General features: G+C 40.8%; 1 protein-coding gene across 1 annotated transcript; it reads left to right on the top strand.

Annotated features, from left to right (window-relative positions):
* The first annotated feature begins 427 nt into the window (after positions 1-427).
* Positions 428-21988, top strand: slc39a13 (solute carrier family 39 member 13). The gene is given in 11 exon segments (XM_050066102.1): positions 428-541; positions 543-672; positions 3019-3384; positions 6918-7025; positions 9737-9879; positions 11627-11746; positions 13373-13462; positions 15929-15979; positions 16124-16256; positions 16367-16466; positions 18136-21988. Coding segments are annotated over 11 exon segments (1416 nt in total). The 5' UTR covers positions 428-442; the 3' UTR covers positions 18212-21988.
* Positions 21989-24093: the final 2105 nt, after the last annotated feature.

The following is a 24093-nucleotide window of genomic DNA, read 5'->3' as shown; positions in this document are numbered from 1 at the left end:
TTAATTAATTGGTATCAAACCTAATCAGTATTTTTTATGTGCATGTGTGATCAAACCTTATTTGCGCTCTCTTACCCTGTCTTTTATGTGTATTTCTCATTTTATTATGTAAAGCAGCTTGAGTTGCACTTGCTGTATGAACTGTGCTACATGCCTCCATGCTGTGATTTGCAGTTCAACATGACTGGCCTTACTGTTAAAAATCACTTGGTACTTTCTGTGATTTTCTGTGTTAAATGCACCTAAATGTTGACTACTTATTAGCAGCTAATGTATAAGCTTGACAGATTTCTTCATTGGGTTTTGTTTATCTTTTTTTACCCACCATTTTAATAAACTATAACAGACATCTCGTGCAGCAGGCTGCTCCCAGAGTTGGAGAGCCTTTCTGTGTCCTTAGGGCAAAAAGAAACTTCCTGAAATCTTTGGTGGGGCGGGATCCATGTCCCGGGTCTCCCCTCCTGTTTGGAGTTTTTTTTCTCCCCTCCAGGATCCTGATACGTGGCTGTTTGGGAGAGCCGTGGTGACCGACAGTAACTCCTGTGCTGCAGCTAGCGGCTCCCTGCCCTCAGCTGCTGGGAGTCTGGTGGAACTCAGCGGCGGAAGCCTTCCTTCATCAAGCCGGCCTGGATGGCAGGGACACACTGGTGCACAGACTGCCGAAACCACAAGGTATTTTAACATAAAGCATTACATTCGTGTGTGAATTTGATGTTAGCGCTTGGTCGGGGCTGACCGGCCCGTTTCGTTAGCACTAACTTATGTCAAAGTGATGCTAGTTTTAGCAGTTAAAACCGTTAGCGTTGATGTGCAGTGATTGCTGGCGTCGGAGCTAACGGCTGTAGCAGCGTCTACACGGCACTGAGTGTTTACTAGCTAACGTTAGCTGGCTAACTTTTACTCACATAGTTAGCTAGTTCAGTATATCGGTGGCAAAAGCACGGTTTTCAGTGTCACGTTAATTAGCCGTGTTGTTTGCTATGTTTTTGTATGTTTTATATTTAACGGTTGTAAGATAACTGACACTTCACCTCATCGACTCTGTCCTGCTAAGTCCCACACAGGAATATGATGAGCTGCATGATTTGTAACACTTCTAATTACCTGTTGTTGTGTGTCGTAACAGCATTTCTGCCAAAGATGAATAATAAGTAGCAGTAAGGTTAGCGCTAGTGTAACTTTTGGCTGCACATCTGGCCAGACAGCCACAGACAGCTGCTTGAGGGAAGCAAACACTGCAGTCTGGTATTTCTGGACTTTTCTCTCCCTGGCACAAGTTAGATGTTAACACAACTTAGGCATGTGTTAACAGCTGGTCTGAATAACATAAATTTACATCTGGTTGGTGTTAAAAATAACACAACATTTATCTAGATCAAGCAAATGTGCAAACAAGCTGATTTCAGCTTTGTATTATGAGACAGAAAACTGAATATGTTAGGTTTTAGGTTGTCAGTCAGACATCACAAGCTGTTTGATGACCACTTTGGCTTTTTAGGAGACTGATAGCATTTTGTTCTGACTTTTAATGTACCAAACTACACTCAGATTAGCTGATGACTAAAATAATTGTGAGTTGCAGCCTCAGTTTAAAGGTGTAGTGTGGGGGATGTATTTGCAGAAATGGAATATAATGTCATAAATATTTTTGTGTATAATTACCTGAAAATAGGAATCCATGTGTTTTCCTGATCACACAGAAAGCGTTTGGCATGTTGCTTTTGTTTTTTAATCGAATGCCACTTGTAAAAAAAAAAAAAATGCTTACTGTGCCTTTTTATTGTTGCCAGGCAACCATGCCATCACCTCCTTTCACTAACCATCCCGTGCAATCAATCTGCTGTATATTTTTTTATTTTACTTTTTTGACAGTAAATGGTATCTAGTTCCTAAAATGGACAGGCAGAAGGTCCCTGCTGTAGCTGTGGTTGAGGGTGAGAGGCTGTCAGTAAATAGTTTGTTGGGCACAGGGAAACAGAGATCTGTGTGGGTACATGGGGAGAACCACCAGTTGGTCCAGGAGCTTCGCCTCCATGATGGCTGTTTCCAGGCATATTTAAGATGACTCAGGGGCAGTTTGACAACCTGCTGTCTATCGCCAAGCCGTATAGCTCTGGGTATCCAGCAACGGCTACCACCAGTTTCTCCTCCATTGTTTACCAACTGTAAACTTGATGACGTGGGGAGTTCAGAGCACTCCGACTGAAATGCTAGGCGCCTAGAGTGCAGAACACGAGGTGTGTAGCAACGCAAAAACAGCAAGCAAAAAGCTTCATTCACATTAAAATCAATCACAAAAAAGCTGCCTCCAGATGCTAAAATGCTTTCTGTGTGATCGGGCCCTATATCTACAAAGGGAGCGGGTCCGCATCTACAGAGATCACATGTTGCTCCGCCATGTTTCTACAGTAGCACAGAACGGTCAAACCAAACACTGGCTCTAGATAGGGCCATTCACCATTTCAGACACTGTGGTTAGCATCCCCCGATGAGAGCATGTCCAGTGGGTTGGATTTTTGGGAATGTATTGACTGAAATGGAATATGTACTTTTAACATAATAAGTATGTTTTCTTTAGCATATATTCGCCTGAAAATAAGAATCGCAGTTTTTTTTTTTTGTTACCTTGGAATGAGCTGTCACCTACATAGGGAGTGAGTCCTCCTCTAGAGTAGCCATAACGTACAAACCAAACACTTGCTCTAAATAGGGCCATTCACCTTTTTGCGTTGGCCATTGTAGTTAGCAGGCCCTGTTGAAAAAACACAGATTTTTTAAAAAGTGAAACTGCTTTATTCAGGTTTTTTTTTTTTTTTTTTTTTAATCTGTTGAATTAGCTGGTTCCATTTGTTTCTGGGAGAAGTTTCAGCTAGTTGCAATCTGCATACCTCACCACTATATGCCACTTAATTCTCCTAAATCATATGCACTGTTCCTTTACTGCTTGTTTCAAATGTTCATACATGCTTGAGAAGTTTCAGGTGGCTTGTTTTTCCTGAGAGTGTGCTCCTCTTGCAGCATTACTGGTTGCAAGTGCTTTTTGGACCGTGGGACGGATGAAAGGTGGAAGCTATAGGAAGCCCGGCTGGGCTGTCACTGCTCTGTGTATCCCAGTTGCCCTGCTGATGCTGACCTCCCGGGAGGCATCAAGCAGCCAGAAGATGACACAAACAGCTATGGCTCATGCAACAGCCACAGCTGCAGGATCAGGCCCCAGCCTGACAGATGACCTCCCAGGCCTCCGGGCAGTAGCAGGCTTCTTAACCAGCGAAGATGGTCATGTTTGGCTCTTGTCCCTGGTGGGCTCTGTTGCTGTAGGCCTCAGTGGGATTTTCCCCCTTCTTGTCATTCCCATTGAAGCTGGAGCAGCCCTCAAAACAGAAGGTAAGACATGGTTATACATTATGGTATCTATGTAACTGAAGAGAGGAGATGCCCTCTATATGACATTATCATTTTTTTGCTCATTTTTCTATGTACTCTACTGCATCCTGAGGAGCTAGTCATCGTAATAATAACAATATTTTCCATTTCAATATTTAAAATAGGTTTAGTATTTTTCATGCATACATGTCAACATGAACACAGATGGCACCGTGTAAATACTAAACAGGTATAAACCGACAGGAGACTGAGGTGTTGAAAGCAGAAGAGTTCAGAGTTCACATTGCTGCAGTAGGGAAATGTTTCTGCCTCATTATCTATATACATGGAATTCCAGCTCTTTAGTGGCTCCATAGTAAATCTCAGCTCTCCTCACCCCATAATAAGAGAAAACAAACCCAGTGGGGTCAAGAAGTAGTTCAGCTGCGTCTTTGACAGCCAGACCTAGCTGCACCCTCTTCATGGTTCAGAACTGTATATGCTGCGCACAAGATTCTGTGATATGGACACTTGAAGTTCCTGGAAAACTGCAGCTTCCTGGAAAACAGATCTTCAGTCATGTATTCCAGTGCATGTTTTTCTGCGTGACGCATGAACATGTCTTAAAGTTGAAGTAGGCAGTTGTCTGGGGGGAAAACAGAAAAAGAAAAACGGCACAATTTGAAAATACAACCTCCTCCTGCAGCTCTCCCCATTCTGTCCTACATTGATTTATTTAACCTTATTTCATTGTAGAGCTGCACCCATTATATTATCTAAGCCTCTCTTTTCCCCGTTCTTGGATTATTAGACCACAGATGAGACACGAATTAGCTAGCTAGCCCACCCCATGGTCCTTCCTCTTAGCTCCCCACCACTGTGGACTGCTTTGCCAGGAGGAGAGTGGAGATGGACTGTTGGTCGGCGGCTGTAGCAGCTCAGTTTCAACCAGTGCAAACCCCAGCACCAAGCAGCAGTGGTGAAGCTGTGTAACCTGTGCAAAGGCAGCAACACAGAGTTTGGTGATCCGGCATGTAGTCAGGGCCGTCAGGTCTCCTGGCACTGGGGTTTTTGCTTGGTTGAATCATGTTGCAGTGGCTGCTGACTAGGTGTGCGTCTCCAGAGTTGCTGTCCGTGCCTCTCCCGGCAAGGTGGTCTGTAGCGGCAGGGAGTGAGATGGAGGACACACTGTGATTTGAGGCTAAGTCTGACTTCCTTCTTTAGGTTGCTTTGCAGTGTAGACAGTTTTTGCCAATGCTGAAAAAGCTATTTTTTCAGCATAATTATTGAACCATTACAGCAGGTTTTAGCTATCTGAAAGAACATGCATACACATCTGCATTTGTGGAACAGCCAATAGGATTGCCCTCTCTCTGAAATGACTTGTGATTGGCCAAAGTCTCCCATCATGCACTAGATTTTCTAAAGACTAAAAACAAAGCCAAGAGAAGGTGCAGAAGTCTAGTTTTCTCTCAGACCATGTGAATTACAATATGCTGAAAGGTCATTATGGGATTTTTGTCCAATGAGACACAAAAAAACAGCCTACTCCAGCTTTAAAGATGAAATGACAATGCAGGTTTTGAAAACAGGCTGCCCAGTAGGTGATGTAAATTAATAAAAAAAAAAATTCTTCTGTAAAATGCCAAAATCAGTAGCAAGAGCTGTGGGTTGTACTAAATAAAAAGAATGTCAGTGAAAAGGTCAACCAGTTTGACACCAAATAAAACTGAATTGAAAAATATACAGAGAAAAAGAAAAGTATAACAAAACAGGTTGTGTAAATAAAGTTGCTGTGGGTAGAATTTTAACACTCATGTCTGGCACCTCCAGAGGAAAGAGGAAACAAAAATAAGAGTCTACAGCCAAGCATGTAGCTCTGTGATGCTGCACAGAGAGTGTTAATATCTTTGCAATACTAACACCTACAATTCACCATGAGGGGGACATCAATGTGTTTTCACGGACATCCATATATGTGAGAAATTTTACTCAAAACCAGAAATGAAAACTTCACGATGACACTGGACGAGGGCTCAAGGGATCCCCAAAGACATTAGGACACGTTGTCAGGAAAGCATGAGTGTCTGTACAAAATTTCATGGCAATCCATCATACAGTTGATGTTATTTAGTCTAGACTTAACATCGACATAGTTGTCCATTAGACACTGTAGCAAACAGTAATGTGCACTGATTTTGCCCAGTTCAAATAATGTATCTCCTCTGTTAACCAGTCCATGATGATAGCAGTTTCATCAGGTTGATTTTTGTCCCTTCAAGGCAGAATGAGTAGAATTTGTTGGTTGCGTTTTGTCAACACAGCATTCAAAGTTGGCCCTCCCTCCCTGGCTTAACGGCTCAGCATGGATATGTACTTATGATCTGGCACCTGGTTGCTATGTCTTTACACGGTCACACCCTCACGCCCTGCACCCTGTTATTGACTTGGGGCTACACACCACTGCCCAAAGGCTGACGCCCAGAAACGTCCGAACGCATCATAATATGAACATACAGGCAGATGGTAGAATTTCTGCAGATTCAGACGCCGCTACACCCTTCTGCTGATAAGTGATGACTGAGAGGGATTATTTTTCTATGAGTATAGGTATCATTTTTTAGGGAAAATCCAACTAACCACACCTTTTAACTTGTGCTAGAACACAAAAAATCATTTTAGTCAACCTGGGTTTTTTTTGTGCATTTTCAATTGTCCCATTAAAAAAAACAAAAACCTGAGTGGAAATGCCTCAGTAACCAGGCCTGAGTGACTGCAGGTCAGCCTGCGGCCTCTTGAATGGCCCCACCCACAGGAACGTGGCATTCCAGATGTATTTTAGGCCGTGGGGTTTTCAAGTGCAGTCCTGACCGGAGGTTAGTCATTACTGAGGAAACTCCTTAAGTATAAAAATGTTCTGTGGAGCGCATGAGTAATCACTGCATTTATTAGTAGCCAGAGACACATTTGGGATTTGTGTGTGTGTCATGTTTAAAATTATGAATTAATCAGTAGAAAAGGCCACATTTAAAAAAAAAAAAGGAAAAGGAAAAGGAGGAAGGAAGCACAGAGCTGTGAATTTTTATTTGTGGCTGTGATCTCAAGCCACAGTGAAAGAAGATCCTGCCACAAACTGGCCTGAGTGGCGTCAGTGTCAAAAAAGGGGGAATCACACATGAAATAAGGTAAGATAAAAATAACGATCTTAATCCAGTAGATCAGTATTGAATGCAGCGTATGGATGAGTGTAGTGTGTGATAGGTGCAAACAAAACACAAAACCTCAACCAAGCTGGCTGGCAGTGGCCCGGGAGGAAGAGATGAAGCCATTTAAAGAGGCTGAGGGCCAGTTTACTTAGGTGAAGGCAGTTTCCTAATGTCCTTCCCCACTCTGCCCACCGGCTCCTGACTCAGGAAGCCAAGCCAACCATACAACCAGCAGGCAGAGAGGGAGGGACATCACACTCACATTAAAATCAATGCACAGTTCTTCATTAAACACACCACACAGTAACTGCTACCTTTTTCTCTCCTCTCTTTCTCTGTGTGTTTTAGCTGGAGGCCAGAAACTGAAGCAGCTCTTGAGCTTTGCTATTGGTGGTCTCCTTGGTGATGTATTCCTTCACCTCCTTCCAGAGGCGTGGGCGCTCTCTGGCTCTTCAGGTGGGTTTCCTTTCCACTAATACCATCGCCACCTTTGTATTTGAAGTGTTTTTCATTTCTTTGATCCCTCTTAAACATACACGAGAAGGAGATATAAAACTATATCACTGCTGCACCTTCTGGCATACAAGAAAGACTGGTGTAATGTCAGTCAACCTCATTTAGGAACAGTAGGTTCTCAGATATTGTTTAAATTCAAAATGTATTAATCATGCATTACATTGATTTAAAATCTCAATATTTTTTTTGCAATAGGATTGTGTTAATTTTTGTTTATTTGATGCAGCTCTTGGTTTAAAGGAGCTATATGTAAGAAATCTAAAGCAAATAGTCTTAAAATCATCCTAATATGTCACAGAGACTAAGGAATAATGTTCATATAACATACTGATCTCACCGACAACAATAGTACAGCCAGAATATTTGCATCTAAAAAAAATTTATGCAGTCCGCAAATCATGTTTATGTTTTGAATTTGTGTTTTGGCCTGTTGCGCCACCCACCGCCGTCTACCAGTCACGCAGTCAGTAGAGTCTCAGCATCAGTTACAGTTACGACTGAGCTACAGCAGCACGGCAAGCAGCATTAGCAGTGTCCCAGTACATAGCATGAGCAGCCGGCTTCTCCTCAGCTGTATCCCGGCAGCAGCGTTAGCAGCAGAGAAGCCGGACTTGCTCGAACGGTCCACTGGAAAACCGAAGATCAAGGACGCGGCGACGCGGCCCTGTCACGGCAGCTGCCCGTGGGCAAACAAATCAGTCTCCAGTGTGCCGCTGTCCAGCAACCTCGAATCTGTAGGGGAGGGGGGGCGGACATGACTCGCGGCAGTATTTTGAATTTGAGTGCAGTAACTGTTTTGGCCACATTCTTACACACAGCGCCTTTAAGTTATTATAAACTGAGCTTGTAACTTTTAAAATTACATGCACCGTTTTTTTTTACCTGCACATGAGACCAATTTAATCTAATTTTTAATCATAATTTTCAGTTATATTGGCAAGTCAGCATGAAGGTGTCGAAAAAAATCATTGATTGCTGATCGGGTAATTAGTATATGCCATACAATGTGGTTTTCAGTGCAAGGAAATGCATCTCTATACAGATGGATAGGAACACCAGCACAGAAATGGCACAGAAGTTAATATTGAGTGTTTTTTGCCATCCAATCTTGTAAATATTGCTTATGGAGCAGACAAAAAACAGGACCAATAATGCACGGCAACAAATAAGTGAGGAGGTTGGCCTGTCTGGTGTCACCAGTTATGTGGAAATAATGTTAAAAGTAGAGCTGTTAAAATAACACATTAATTTCGATTAATTAATCACAGAAAAAATAAACACTGATAAATCGCATTCTGTGGTGCCCTCTTACCCAGTGCATCATTGAAGGCGACAGTGGCTTTGTCACATGAAGGAGGCAGACGCTGCTCGGCCCAGTGAAAGGAACATTAACATTTAAAAAGCTCCCTGATGGAACTCTTGATAGGAGCAACATTCTCTGCAGTTCCTGCTGTAAGGAATTTTAGTACCCTCGGGGTGCTCTGAGCCTGAAATATCACCTTTAACAAAGTATTTAGCAGCAAACCCGGAGGTCCAAGCTAGCACAGCCTCTGATGCTGGTGCTAGCAGCCAGCTTTGTCAAGCCACACTTGACCAGGTGTTTAGGCGCAAACTGAGTAAGTCTACGTTTGACCGACTAACTAACTCCCTTACAAAATGGATTGCAATGGACTGCAGAGCAGTTTCGGTTGGAGAGGACGGGGACAGTTGGGTCCAGAATCCAGCAGCTTTACTGCTTTGAAATTTTTTAAGTACTTTAACAGCAAAAGTTGATGTATGCGATTAATTTAGATCAATTAATCACAAAGCATGTAATTAATTAGATGAATTTCTTTAATCCCTTGAAACCCCTTGTTAAAAGACATGCAGTCCATTATGCACACACTCTATATCTCACACAGCTGGCCTGCTACCAATGTTAGCTAGCCAAAAATGCCGTCAAACTCTTTATTTACTTGGAAAAAATGTATAAACAGAGCTGTTTTACATTCATCAGTCTGTCAGCTAATTTGTTTTTATGCTAACTTCCTGTGGCACAGTGCATACAGTCTTTCCGAAATCTGCTGCAAACAAAATTCCATTTGGCAAATTCCAGACCAAAAAAAAAGGAAAACTGTAGGAGGTTGGAAACACAGTGCAGATCACAGAGGTTCTCATAGGAATGAATGGACTTCTGGGTGACTTGCAAACATATACAGAGCTATGTGGAAAGGAGTCATCAGTCAGCCCTCGCAGCAATTAAACAGAGAGTGGGGGAGGTGAGCTCATCGTCCTCCTTCTTTAAACATCGGGTGAAACTGATGAAGAACATGCCGCTGGCTCCAGTGTAAATGTCAGTCTGATATCCAACTTCAAACTAACTTCACCTCAGCGTTTAAAAATGGATGTGCAGTGTTAAGTGCGTGTAAAAAAATCTGTTGTGGTCGATGCGTGACAGTTGGCAGCTGTATCATTTTACGTGCACAAGTGCATGTGTGGCTGAGAATTATATGCACAGCTGAAATTTAACATGTACTACAATGCATATGCACATGGTATTTCGAGCCCTGTTAACCGTGGTGTTTATAGCACCCACCCATGTTGTGGCTCACTTGTCAGTTTCTGCATTTGCTCACTTAGTCTTATGAACAATCTCTCTGCTTTCATCCCAGCTGGTAAACATAACCACTACACGACCCAGGGCCTGTGGGTTATTGTTGGCCTGTTGGCCTTCCTCCTCCTGGAGAAGATGTTCCCAGACCAAGACAGCCAGGAGGACTCCACTTCAGATGCAGACCTGAATTTTAACTCCGCTGTAAGTGTCTCAGCTGAAATGTTGTTTTTTTTAGCATGTTACGCACATTGCTGTCCAATGGAGCCTCACTGCACACAGACGTGTCAACACAAGCCTCACATATTTTTGTTTTTCATAGGTATGCTATGTCTGTTAGTGTTTAGTGACTGTAGCATCAGATGACCTACTGTACAACGGGCTTATCAGTGATCTCCTCTAACAGGGAAGAGTCTAAAGGAATAGTTCGACATTTTTTTGCCATTTTGTTGACACTGTGAAGTTACCAGGCAGCCACTCGCAACGGGATGCTACTGGGTGTCACTAGAGAGATTTAGAGGCACTAGTAGGCAGAGCATTTGCAGTATGGAGACATGTAAGAAGTTTTCTTCACAGATTCAAGGTAACACAGCATGACTGATTGATATACAAATGGTCATTTTGTGGGTTAAGTATCCCATTAACGTGTCAAAATGAGATGCTTGTCCCAGTGAGCATCAAAGTTATCGTTTATTGTTCAGTAATGATATTCCAAATAGTGCAACATGAAATATGACTCTGCAAAACTGACAAACAGGTTTTTACCCGTGGCCTCTTTGTAGACAATGAATGGCCAGTTGCAGTCTGTTTGTAAAGGCTGTCTCATCCTCCCTCCCGTCTTTGTATTGCCAGTGAGGGAGAAGATTGGAATCCACGGCTCAGCTCATCCACCAGTGTCTATTTATAGTGCCAGGGTGAAGCAGCTGCTTTAGCCATTTCAGTGTCCACAGGAGAGCACTCAGCTTATAGACAGAGGCAACAATAGATGGGGACAGAGTGTGACAGTGTGTAAGAGAGACAGACGTTAAAATACTGTGTGTTTAGGCAAATTTTCAAGGACAGTAGCAAGGTAAACTTTATTTTACTTGAACTGGGTCAGTGTTTTTGATGGATGTATAACGTGTGTGTGCAGAGCTCCAATGCTTGGTGTAAAATGAGAAGAAGAAAATTTAATCACTGTCTTATTTTTAGGTCATTTTAAATTAGTTGTGTTGCAGCGACAATTTAGCTCCAATCTGTCTTACAGCAGGAGGTGATTGATAGCCCTGAAAAATCATCACGCTTTATTACTTCCTCATGTTTCAGTCATAGACATGGAGCAAACATTTCCTCACTCCGACCAGAAGACAGCAGGCTATTTTCCTCTCACTTAATTTGACTATCAGCCTAAATGGCAATGTAAGTGGTTTCTGAATGAGGGAACAGGGAAGTTGGGCTGTTCTCGGAAAATGCGAGGCTGTAGCCTGAAATGAATCGGGTCTCTTTTTTTTTCTCCTATATTTAAAATACAAATATGTTGAGCAGTGTTGGAATTTGAAGGTCATCTGTTATGTCTGAAAAATGAAGCAAAAATACAAATGGCTGCCGATTACTGCGTATGTAGGACATTAGAAAAATAATCAGGCGTGTTTTCAACAGCTGTTCTGTTGGCAGGAGGTGAAAGCCTTTGACACACAGTGGGAGCAACAATAAAAAGCATGTTTATTGCACTGTGGAATCCAGGCTACCATTAACGTACTGTTTTTAGTAAGACTGGTGCTAGTGGCCGACGTGGTTTCCTGGTTTCCATGCACTTCCAAGTTAAAGATGTACAGTATTACTGATGGTGTACACTGATGGGTAATAATAACATGATTGTTTATTAAAAATACTTTGAAGATGTATAAAGCAGAGGTTTGGTGAGAACACCATGTTCATTTTTGCCTTGTTTTTCTACATTTTTTCTCCACAGTCGCAGTCTAATTCAGCTTTCAGTGGAAAGGCAGTGGCATCACTCAGAAACGGGCACCATGCTGAGTCATGGAAATCCTCCAAGCAACAGAGTCTGCAGGAAAGATCAGAGAAAATCAAGGTAATTCTGACAACCAAAACATTTCCACTTAACCAAAACGACAGAAAATATTTTTTTCTTAAAGACACCGCTGGGGGTAAACACTTGATATGGGTTGTTTATGTGGGGCGGCAGGAGCTCAGTCTGTGTGTACTGGTAGCTGGAGAGACAATTTTGGTACCCCTTCTGTTGGGGTACTGAGCACACAGATCTGGTACTAAAAGGTGGAGCTGTGAACACTGCAGTCTGTTGATTGGTCAGTAGCGGACGGTCACTCTGCTCAAGGCTGAGTTGTGATGCCATGTCTGAGGGGTAACTTTTGGTTCCAAGGGTACTCAAAGTGTTTGGTGGAAACGGGGCTTATGACTGACCCTGCGCTATACGTGTGCTGTGCGGCGTAGTTAAGAGAGATATGTGAAAAAATGCATTTGAATTTTCTTGTGTGAATTGCCTAAATTGCCAATATTTTTTATCACTTCCAAAATCTATCGAGTTATGTAAACAGCAAAGAGCTAAGAAGCTAACTGTAATTCTTTTAATTGAGACGTCCACTAAAACACAGAGGCACAATTTAACAATTTATTACAAAAACAACAAAATTGTCCGAGACACTTGTGGCACATCACCAGCAGCCTTGTTTTAAAGGGCTCAGACTGTAAAGATGGCACCACATGATCTATTAAGTCATTAGAATTACAACCTATGAAAGTGTACATATTGGATATCAACTGATCAGATTTAACCAGCATTGTATCTTAAAGAGAATGTTGTGACTGAGTAGTAGGGTTATGGTATATACAAAATTTTTCCATCTGGCCACCATCAGCCCAAAAACAGACAACTGCTGATATATTTGCACAGGTGTGTGTGTGAGGCAAATCCCCACCCCACACCTGTGGTTCCAGCTGGGAGATGTGTCCAAGTGGAGAGTTTGTGATGTTCCACCAGCTCTCTTAGCTTTGATTAAACTCACAAAATGTTTAAAGAAATATTCTTACACCTATTTTCCTTTTTAAACAGGAAAATACAACTGCACACCTTCCAAACTCAAACTTCTGACTTTCACAACACAAATGTCCTTTTTAAACATATTGTTAAAAACAGATTTGCTCAAACTGAACCGAAATGAAATAAAACCTACCAGAATCATCTCAGTGAGTTTTTTCCAATGTTTCAGCAAACACCAACTCTGGTTTGGTCAAAATAAACCATTAATGCATTGAATTAGATGTGACGGCTCTCGCTCATTCTTCAGAGGCAGATCATTAAATTAGCTGAATAAAATGACAAAAATCAAATGATATATTAATATCATGTTAATAATACACATACAATAATATAGTGTTAATTATCCAGCACCTCTTAAATAATTTCCGTTTGTTTATGTTCTCGCTTTGTCTCCCTTCCCCAATTTCCCCAACTGTTTGGTTGACATGTAAAACTATATCACTATTTTCTTAAATTAATAATTTTTTTTTTTTTTTTTTTTTTTACTAATGTGTCATATCGTCACAAATATTGTTATCACACAAATACCCTGAAATATTGTTTTATTTTATTTTATTTTAGGGCCATATTGCTGACCTCTCATCATGCCAGTCCTAAACATGAGTGTGTAACACAGGCATAATGTTTTGCATGTTACAGATAAGTGGATACCTAAACCTGCTGGCCAACTGCATTGACAACTTCACCCACGGACTGGCAGTAGCAGGAAGTTTCTTGGTCAGCAAAAAGGTAAGAAACTGTGATAATCTCAACACTAATAAGACTTAAAATCATATTTTTTTCTTGAAATGTCTATATTTCCCATTTAAATGTGGCTCACACACAAAACAAGATTAGTTTTTAACAATGAATGAGAGCTCCCACATTAATGTCCCTTGTTCTGCATATGGAGTAATATCAATCAGAAATTCAGAAAGTAAAACGTCCTTCTACTCTTATATAAAAACAGAACAGGCAGAGAGAGAGCACTGTAGTGTGGTACAGATCCTGGGCCTCAGTGAGCAGAGTTTTGTGCTGATAATGTGTATATACCTAACCACACCGGTTAAGTAAATGACTCATGCACAAGGATGTGATTACATTCACATTAAGTCCTCAGCATGCATATTAATACATGAGCCCCTGGTCTTCATAAAATATAATTGCAGGTGAAATGGCTCCCCGGGGTTTGCAGTCCAAATTAGCACACAATCACAAACTGACAATCATTGCTAAGAAAATAGTGCTTAAACCGACACTGGGCTGTCTGTCACGTCTGCATGCAGGACAATTAAGACACTTATATAAATATAGAACTTCAAGTAGCAGTTATTGTCTTCTAGACTGACCCCAGTTGTATAAGTATTACTTCTTCTTGACAAACATTTCCTCAGTTTATAATGATGGAGAAATCTGATTGTACCCTGTCATATTCAAATAACTGGTTTGGGAAAGCTCAAATCCAGTTTAAATATTAAGCTGCTTCGACTGTATTACTGGTCAGAATTTGGTTGTTCTCACCTCAAAAGATGACTACTATGCAGGAGTGTTGCAAAATGGCCAATAAGGAGCGCTATAATACCTGATGAAAGCAAAGGACAAAAATGTATCTGGGGAATTTGGACATGTAACACCTTCCTTGTGAGTACAGTGTTTGGCAGCGTTCGCAGGCTGACAGAGCAGCAGATCTGTTGTATCAGCAGTCTCACAGTCTTAAGAGTCGACCGCTCAGTGGACATTCAGTGCAGGATACAGCCAACTTTTTACAGTTTAAGACTTATTCGTCTTTTCTTATCTTGGAATTTTGATCAAAAAGGAACACTTTAAACTGCAGTAGCGTGTATTTGCGTGGCTTTAGTAGGTTACTGTATGTTTGTAGCTGTGGGAAGGAGAGAGTCCAGCTGGAGAGACATAAGGCTAGCAGCATGAACTATGGATGAATGTGCCAGAGAGGAAGTTAACTAGATTCCTCAAACATACACATACAAGACATCTCACCGGTGTTATCTGTTTACTCCCATGCGCATTTATCCCGATGTGACTTTGCCACAGTGAAATGCGGCATGAAAACGGTCTGCATTGACGCAGTATCGAGTAAACATGAAGATGTCAGACTTCACAGTTGTTAATTCTGGATTGCTGATGAATGTATTCAACTTTGATCCTTTATTAATAAAGCATTTAAGGATGTCATATCATATTTCCCCTCTGCAATCAGTGACGTCTTATTAAGGGAGCTGGCCAATGCCCTCTGAGGCAAATGTGATTTGTGATATTGGGCTTTATAATAAAATTGAATTGAACTGAATTGAAAGTACCAGAATAGCCTCATATGGCTTAAACCACAGACTGCATTACATCATTGAGTTACATTCACATTTTTTGGCCCCGCCTTACTGATTTGATGACTAAAATTTTGAGTTTTTTTACATCCCCCTGCTTCCTGGACAAATTTTATTATTATTATTATTTTTATTATTTTTATTTATTATTTTTTTTAATTCTAAATTCTGTATATAATTTTATTTATTTACTATATATATATATATATATATATATATATGTATACTATAATATAATATTTATGTATTTACTATAATATAATATACACCCTTTGTTACTTCCTAAACATTTAACTTTTAATTTTCAAGAAAAGGTTTTAAGATTATTTGTAAAAAAAAAAAAAAAAAAAATCTTTTAGCTATATAATGCCTTGTAGTTATTTTTGGCTTTTTTTCCTCAACTTTTGTTCTTGAAACAAAAGATAACTATAGCTATAATTGATTATTATCGGTTAGTGATTAATCGAGGTGTCTGATGTGCAAAGATCACCTTGTCCTTAAAATTCTATGACATTATTTTGACAAAACATACTGACCTTTCAACCTCATGTGATGTACGTGTCTACACCCCTGACTTCATTCTGATTCACACAGTTGATAGATCTCACCATGCTCTACATGCAGGATTATAAAAACTTCGTAAGACTTTAAGCTGGCACAACGTTACAGCTCTATAAGCAGCTCAAAATTCGTACTCTGTCTTTTACATTTTACCTCTGTGCACTGTTCACTGCAGGCTGAACACATACAGTAGAGCTTAGCACTCAGCTCAGGTGCTGTCTGGGATGAATGTCATACATTTTTCCTTTGATACTACTGAGCACAAATCTTTACCACGTAAGACAAAGCATTGTTAACAAGGCTTTTCTTGCAGGTTGGGTTTCTAACCACCTTTGCCATCCTGCTCCATGAAATCCCCCACGAGGTAAGCTTACCACGAGGATCCCCGCTGAAATTGTACATATCATTTCGAAATTCAAAGTGTGAGGGTTTACTTGAAGGTTTCATGTTTACATAGCAGAAAGTACATAGGAGGAATCAGACTGAATGTTTAGCCATTCCTCTACAGGTGGGAGACTTTGCCATTTTGCTGAGGGCCGGGTTTGACCGGTGGAGCGCTGCCCGCATGCAGCTGTCCACGGCGCTGGTCGGGGTGTTGGGAGCTTGCTTTGCGCTGTACGCTCAGTCTCCAAAAGGCACAGGTAAAAATCTTCAATCTTCAATTTTCAATCATATTCAAACACGTTGTTATCAACTGGAGACCATTTTACACTTGCCAGAATCAGTCATGAGTCTTTCCTGCTGTTTCAAGAACATACCACTGCCTGGATATTGCCTTTCACCGCTGGAGGCTTCCTCTACATAGCCTTGGTGAATGTGATGCCTGACCTGGTGGAGGAGTCCAGTTTAAGGTATGCATCCTTATGTGTGTTCATGTTACAAACAGAACAGGGACTCACTTGTAAAAATACGGCTACATAGTGCCATTATTGTCCAAAAACTCCACAGGAGACCTTTAACCTGTTCTGCAGTTGAACCGTGGTGACAGTGTAAAGCCCAGTTCAGACCAAAGATTCACAATGGGACAGCAGGGAAAAGTTGCAGAGGTGTGAACTAGCCGGTCTGAGCTCAACTCAAGTCATCTGATGGTGTCACCTGCAACTCAGCAGGTCAAATCGCTTGTGGCTGGTTTTAGAATGTCAAGCACTTCACCTGTTTTTTACAGCCAGTCGGCTTGTAGTGAAGTCCGCTGGTCAAGTCAATATGACCACAGACAGCGTGTTCGCTTGCGGCAGGTGCTCCGGCCCAGCTGAGCCCTGTTTCCGTCCTCACGGTGTGCTGGTGTTTGGTGGTGGGTCACGGCTCATTGACTAATTTATTGGTGATATTTATCTTACTGTGGCGTATTTATTATGAATACAGTTCATCTGATGTTCATTTTGTTTCTGTTTTTCGCTGTTTCATCACTACTACAAATGCAGCTGTAGCCAGTATCTCACTATCACTATCCTCATTCATATTTTAAGTAGCTACAAATTATATTCAGCCACAAAATAAGCCTGAAAAGCTGGAAATTGGAGTGGATGTACAGAGAGTTGTTGCATGCACCGTCTCATCTAGTTGCATTGGTGTGAACTGGCAGGTTTTTAGAACGCTGCAGAGCGGCGTATTGTAAGTTGTTGTCTGCTTCAACTTGTCTTGTTGTGAATCCTTGTTCTGAATTGGGCTGAAGGCTTCAGTCAGAGTGTGTATAAGCAGCCTGGGAGGCTTATTGTCATTGTTTTAAATGAGTGTTTTGCTCACTGCCTTTGCATTGTTGAGCATTTCTCGTGTTTTTGCAGGAGCGCTCTGAATGCCTTCAACTCAGAGTAGATAAGTGCCTGACGTCATTTGCGTTTTTCCTGTTGTCCAATCACATGAATTTAGAGGCAGACCTTATATGGTGGCACTGACAGAAAGTTGTTGCGTACATGGTTTGCTTGAGGCAAAAGTTAGCTCACTTTCAACATCACCCTAGGCTGTCTGAACAAACTGTCCACTCAACTACTTTCTGTTATTTTACCAACCATAATTATGCCACATGAATGACAGCAGATTGTCAAACTGTCCCCAACCCCTCATAAAATAAGCTTTAAATGACCATCATCTAGGTGAAGCTCCTGGACCAGCAGGTGGTACTTTTTTTGGTCTCATGTGCCCACACAGATCTCCGTTTCCTGTGACCCACATACTATTTGGGACCAGCCTCTCACCCCCACTCAGAGCCAGACAAGTGCCCTCTCTGTCCATTTGTTATGCAGATTCTAAGGTATCTGTGAGTTAACTTCACAGCAAAAATAGTGGGTAAGCTAAGGACAGGTGATAATGTGGTTGCCTAGCAACAATTTGGAAAAAAAAAAGATACAGCAATACAACATGCTCTGTCTGAACAGGGCTAAGGAGGACGTTTACTGTTGAACCAAACTTTGTGTATCTTGCTCTGTGGTGTGGAAATGTGGCAGATGGCTTATTTCTCTAATGTCCTTGAATCTGTCTGAATCTGAATCTGTCCCCTTTGTTTGTTTCTTTTTGTTCTACCAGGCAGTCCCTTCTGCAGATCCTGCTCATTTTCTGTGGCGTGGCCGTCATGGCTGTGCTCTCTGCCATTGTTGACTGAACACGGAGTAAAACCCCCCTCTTGCCTTATCAAACACTAAAACTCTGCATTCTTTATCTGCCCATCATATCTGGTACCTTTCACACCTGGGGACTTTCCATCATGTTACACCAAAACAAATATCTGACAAAAGATCGGCACTTTACGGATGGATGACTGAAAGGAAGACCTCTTGATCTGCTGACAGGACATTTGTGTGGACACTTAAAAATGTGCCAGACTCAAACACCAAGGGAATGAAGAGGGTTTGTATGGATACGTGTTACCAAATTGTCTTATATTATTGATCAGACAATCATGTTGTTTTGCACATACATTTACAGAGGTACACCCTGATGTACCAGCTCAACAGAACAGGTATTATTGGACCTCCTTCTTTAAAATGTCTTCAACCCTGAAGTGTTTAAACATTGTATGTATTGTTACTGTTTCTGATGTAGCTGCTGCATATTTATTGAATATTAGACAAGCAACATACAGTTATATCAGACGTGCACCACCACCACTCCATCAGTTTGTATTGTTAAGAAATAAGTGCCAAAAAGTCAGGGTGGTCTGTTACACTAGAGTCAGGTTTACACCAAAGTACAGTTTTTTTTCTGTTTTGTATCTTCTCACACAGTACAGTCTGTAGCTTTGAGCTCTGCTTGAATACACAGTCGTGATTAAGTGGAAATGAATTATAAAAAAATTGGTACTATTTGTAAATACAATGGAAACTGCTTTAAGTGATTACACATGTCTGGGTCAAATTGATCACCATGAACGGATGATTATTATAATATTTTTTTTCCCTATTTCTTTACTTCCAATTCAGGTGATTGACATTTGTGTATTTATTATGTTAATATAAAGTAATGAAACAGACACCTTTCACCCTTTTGCCTGAATTATATGGAGGGTTCAAAAATACAGCTGTTTCATTACGGGGGCATTGTGTGACTGGGCATTATCGAGCCGCTTGATTAGGGTGGATTCAACTGCAGGTGTTTCACTGGTGTGCATTTGTTTTCTGTCTCCATCACAAGCAGCCTTGACTGTTCATTGGTTGAGTAGACTGAGTGTTGCTGCTGCATGTCGTTATCTTGTTTTTGGCAGTTTGTCATGACCTTTGAAGAGACTTTGTTTTTCTCAACGCAATCCCCAGACAAAATGTTGGCATTGTACATTTCAGCAAACCACTGATATGTTACATTCCCATGTTATTATGTAGGGGATACGTTGAAACTTTTCCTTTAACAACACTATGGTTAGCATGTGGTTAGGTTTAGGCACAAACACCACTTGGTTATGGTTAGGAAAAGATCATATTTTGGCTTGAAATACCCAGCTGGGGGAACAGTGTCCGCTGGAAAAGCAGCATTGTCTCTGCAAGAAACTACCGCTTTTTGTGCCACAGCAAATGCTAGGTGAATAACAACCACTTGCACAGCGACAACTGCTTTCTGAGCCACTTTTCTTTGTCAGAAAACGCAGCAGTGTCTTGACAAAGAACAACTGTTTTTCATGGTGCTATCACCGCTGGAAAAACAGCAGCAGGCTGCAACTAAACACCCACGTTTGCTGCTGAAAAAGCTGCAGCAATGACTCGCCAAATCACAGTCGATTTTGTTGTTTTGGGTCTCAATTGGGACCAACGCTTGGCACTTGTCTCGCCGCCAGGTTGTGAGGCATTTCGCCTCCGTGACACACCATCCACTATCCACCATCCCTTCCATGACAGCTCATATAGCTGCGTCACTTTAGAATTGTTTACATGACACATATGAACTTGCATATGTAAGTTATTCAGGGTTTGCAGAAACGCACAATGCGAGCATATTCTTCCGGTGACTGGGCTGATTGTTCATTGAGAGATGTCATGATTTCAATGAGCACATTTTTGATTCTTTTCCATATGTTGTCATGTATGAAAAGACTCCAAGTGAACACTGTAAGCACAGTAGATGATTACTATAAGCAAATTATTTAAACAGCATTTGTACAGGAATTATTCTGCCCCAAGCTTCTTGATCCATATAAGCATTTGATCACTGTAACTGTGATCACTATAAGCAGTTTCCACTGTATTCAGCTTTGATTTATACTTGTTGCCAAGAGTTTTGTGAGACTAGGGACTGATAACTGTTAGAGAGCAGGATTATTCAGAGCATTATGTTTTTATAAACCTTTTGTGAAAGTTTCCACCCTGAAGAAATAAAGTGTACATTTCAGACATCTATGTAATAAAAAAAGACTGCTGTCTATCACTTTAATGACAAAACACATGTTGGCAGACAGTATGAGAGCAGCAACGCAGGTGTTCTAATGATCTCAGTGGGATTAGGATATCCTAATATCGATTGGTGGACCCGTGTTGATGTGCTGAGGCAGCCCAGTGTGTTGTGACCTCGCTGAGCATATTTTTACTGCAAAGATCCTATGCCTAAAAATGTCATATGAGAGGTGGAGGGAGGGGGGTATTGATTGTGTATTCACACTTGTCCAATTTCAACACAGTCTGTTTGGCAAGCTTCTGTTGCCATAACGACTCCGCCGCGGGTTGCCTTCCTTAGTCATCAGCCTGTGAGCAGCCTATTGTCTGTGGGAGCCTTCCTCAGTCATAGCACAGAAGGACAACAAACAGCCACTATGTACACTGTAGTGCAAATGATTGAGTGACAAATCTTTCATTGATACTCTGCTCAAATCCCATAACTTAATGGTTCAGTCCAAGTGCGTCTGAATGAGGATATCTAACCGAATTTGCTCAGTTGTTTTGTGGTTCTGCTCCCAAAATCCTGAATTGGTCTGTCAGCTTTTTATTTAATTTCTGTGTTGAAGTCAGCATCATAGCAGGATGTCATACACTCAAGCTGTGAACGCATCCAACATGACTCTATGAGTTATACACACATGAAAACAATCAGACATCCATATCTGTGTTTCATGTTGTAATATGCTCCCGTGCCACCAGTAATCAGCTCCAATAAGCTCTGTAACAGATGGTCCATCATTTACATGCACTATTTCTAGCAATAAGGGATCAAAGGTGCATTTGTGTGGAAAAATTGTAGGCGTTTAATCCAATTCAAACAGTTTTATTGACATGATAAAATACAGTATTAAAAGAAATTATAGTAGAAGAAAATAAAGAGTTACTGTAGTAATGAAGGCTATTTATGTATGTGCAGAGCACTTCCAGGAAAACAGTTAATATACAAAAATAACTTTAAATGCTTTGCTGAATCACCATATTTCTTTAGTAAACTTTAAACTATTGATTGAATCCAGCATCAACTAAACCTGGTCAGATCTTATAAGTCACTGTTGTATTCAAATCTATTTTTTGCTGGTTTGATGCTCCTCGTATTTCTTTATCACTCTCCTCTTTTAGCTTTATTTTTGTATTTGTCATGTTTTCCCAGTGTACACAATGTCCCCATACAAATGAGGGTGCACTGCTCTCGTTGGACTTTCCTTTATTAAGAAAGGTCATTTGAAGGAAGACGTAGGGAAAACCATAGAGGTTAATATGCTTATATAAATTTATATGCTTATCCGTCACTTAGAGTGTAGGTTTGCATTTTTAAGACATATATTTAAAGGTCCAGTGTGTACGATTTAGGGAGATTTAGTGGCATCTAGTGGTGAGGATTGCAGATTGCAACCAGCTGAAACTTCTCCTGGTTAGATTTTCTTAAGTGTTCACTGTTCAGGAGGTTTTAACCGGGAGCAGAATTATCTGCAGAGGTCTCTTCCACTTTAAAACACACATATCTGGTGATTTAAACCAATGAACACTGAATAAACCAGTTTCACATCACAAATCAGTGTTTCTGCTATGCTGTTTGGCTGGTCTCAGATTGGACCCTAGCCAAGCCCCTGCTAATCTGTGCTCACCGTTTTTCTCTGATAATTTAGGATCCAGTTGTTCAGGAGGTTTTAACCAGGAACCAAATTATCTGCAGTGGTCTCTTCCTCTCCAAAACAAACAGACCTGGGGTCTCATTTATAAAACAGTGCGTAGGAGCCATACTAAAAATGTACGTACGGACAAAAGCCAAACATAGCATGCCCCAAAAAGTATTCTACAATTTCTACAGTCACACTTCCAACTCACCATCTGTGTCGGCAATTTCCTGACTCTAAAATGTTTGCAAGCTTGGGTCAAAGTTTCTCCCATCAAGCAGTGTATTTATAGATCACAACTTTTGCATTGGAAGTGGTGTATGTCTCTTTCAGGCCTCATTTTGTGCCTACACAATGTTTATAAATGAGACCCCCGGTGATCTAAACCAATAAAAACTCTGAATGAAGCAGTTTCATGTTAGAAAAATCAGTGTTTTTCCAACACTGTTTATCGCGATGGCCCTGTTAACAGTGGCCAATGCAAACAGGCAAATGGCCCTATTTAGAGCCAGTTGGTGTTTCTCAAAGTCAAGGATCCTTCCTTGGTAGGACGAGTCCTTCCAAAGAAGGATCCTACAGAGGCAAGGCAAGAGTCCTTCGTAGCATTTGATGAACACACATTAGAACAGGCTAATGAGTGTCCCCAGGTGTGGTTCATTAACCCTCTGGTGACTGAGGGGGTTTCAGGAAATCTCTAATGTTGTTGTACAATTTGAACAAATGTAAGTAGTATTTTCAGAGTCACAAGACCTTTAGAGAGAATTTATTTCTGGATTATACTTAAAGAAAACAAACAGGTAGGCTAAATGAAACTTTTGTGGCACATAGTGCCCCGTCGATTAATTTCAGAACTTTTATGTTTTATCTTAATCACGGTATTTAAAAAAAAAAAATCTCATTATTTGGCTGGGAACACATTTGAAAGTGGAAATTCTGAAGTCTCTAACAGTATTTTCTTTATACTTGTATGATAAAAGCTCCTGCAGATATTAATCCAAATAAATGACACATTTATCTAAATCGTGCAGAGCTCTGCTGACAGGGGTCATTGAAGAGGCCCCGCCTTCACTTCCAGCAAACCATGCACTAAGAATTGAAAGTACTTTATACCTGCTGGGGATACACAGCCTATACATCCTTGAAAATTCTCTGAAGGAAGGACTCAGTAGAATTTGAAGGATCCTTGACGTTAGAACAGTCCTTAGGTGGGATTTGATGATGTAGCATCCTTGAAATTCAGCCATTTAAGGATCCTTCCTTGACTCTGAGAAACACTCTGTGTTTGGTTTGTCCTTCATGGCTACTGTAGAAACATGGCAGTGATTTAAACCAGTAAAAACATTGAATAAAGCAGTTTCACATTTATCGCTGAGGGGTTGCTAACTAGTGGCCAACACAAGAAGGCGAATCTAGTTTGTCTGCCAATATAACCCCCTAAACCCTACATGCTGGACCTTTAATATTCAAACATGTAACATCAATAATTGACATTTTACAAGCATATAATAGTCTGAGCTGCAGCTCCTCACATTTTAATCATGAAAATTGACATGAATTCTTCAATAAAGCAAACGCATTACAATAAAATCTCCATTAAAACTCATATATAACTCAAATTATCCAGGAACCAAATTATCTGCAGGGGTTGCTTCCTCTCCAAAACAAAAGAAATCAGTGTTTTTCCAACACTGTTCATTGCTGAGGGCCTGCTAACTAAAATGGCAAAAGCAAAAAGGTGAATGGCCCTTTTTAGAGCCAGTGTTTAGTTTGTCTGTTATGATTACGGCTCCCTTTATTTTCAGGTGATTGTATGATAAAGAAAACACACTTAATATGTTATATGTACGTAATCTATTTCTGCCAATATATCCTACACACTGGACCTTTAATATTCAAACATGTAAGGTCAATAATTGGCATTTTACAAGTATGAAATAGTCCAAGCTGCAGCTCCTCAAATTCTAATCATGATAATTGACATAAAATCCACA

This window comes from Epinephelus moara, chromosome 1, assembly GCF_006386435.1.
Source record: "Epinephelus moara isolate mb chromosome 1, YSFRI_EMoa_1.0, whole genome shotgun sequence".
NCBI classification, from domain to species: domain Eukaryota; kingdom Metazoa; phylum Chordata; class Actinopteri; order Perciformes; family Serranidae; genus Epinephelus; species Epinephelus moara.
The sequence above is the reverse complement of the archived record's forward strand: the minus strand, read 5'-3'. Positions and strand labels throughout refer to the sequence as shown.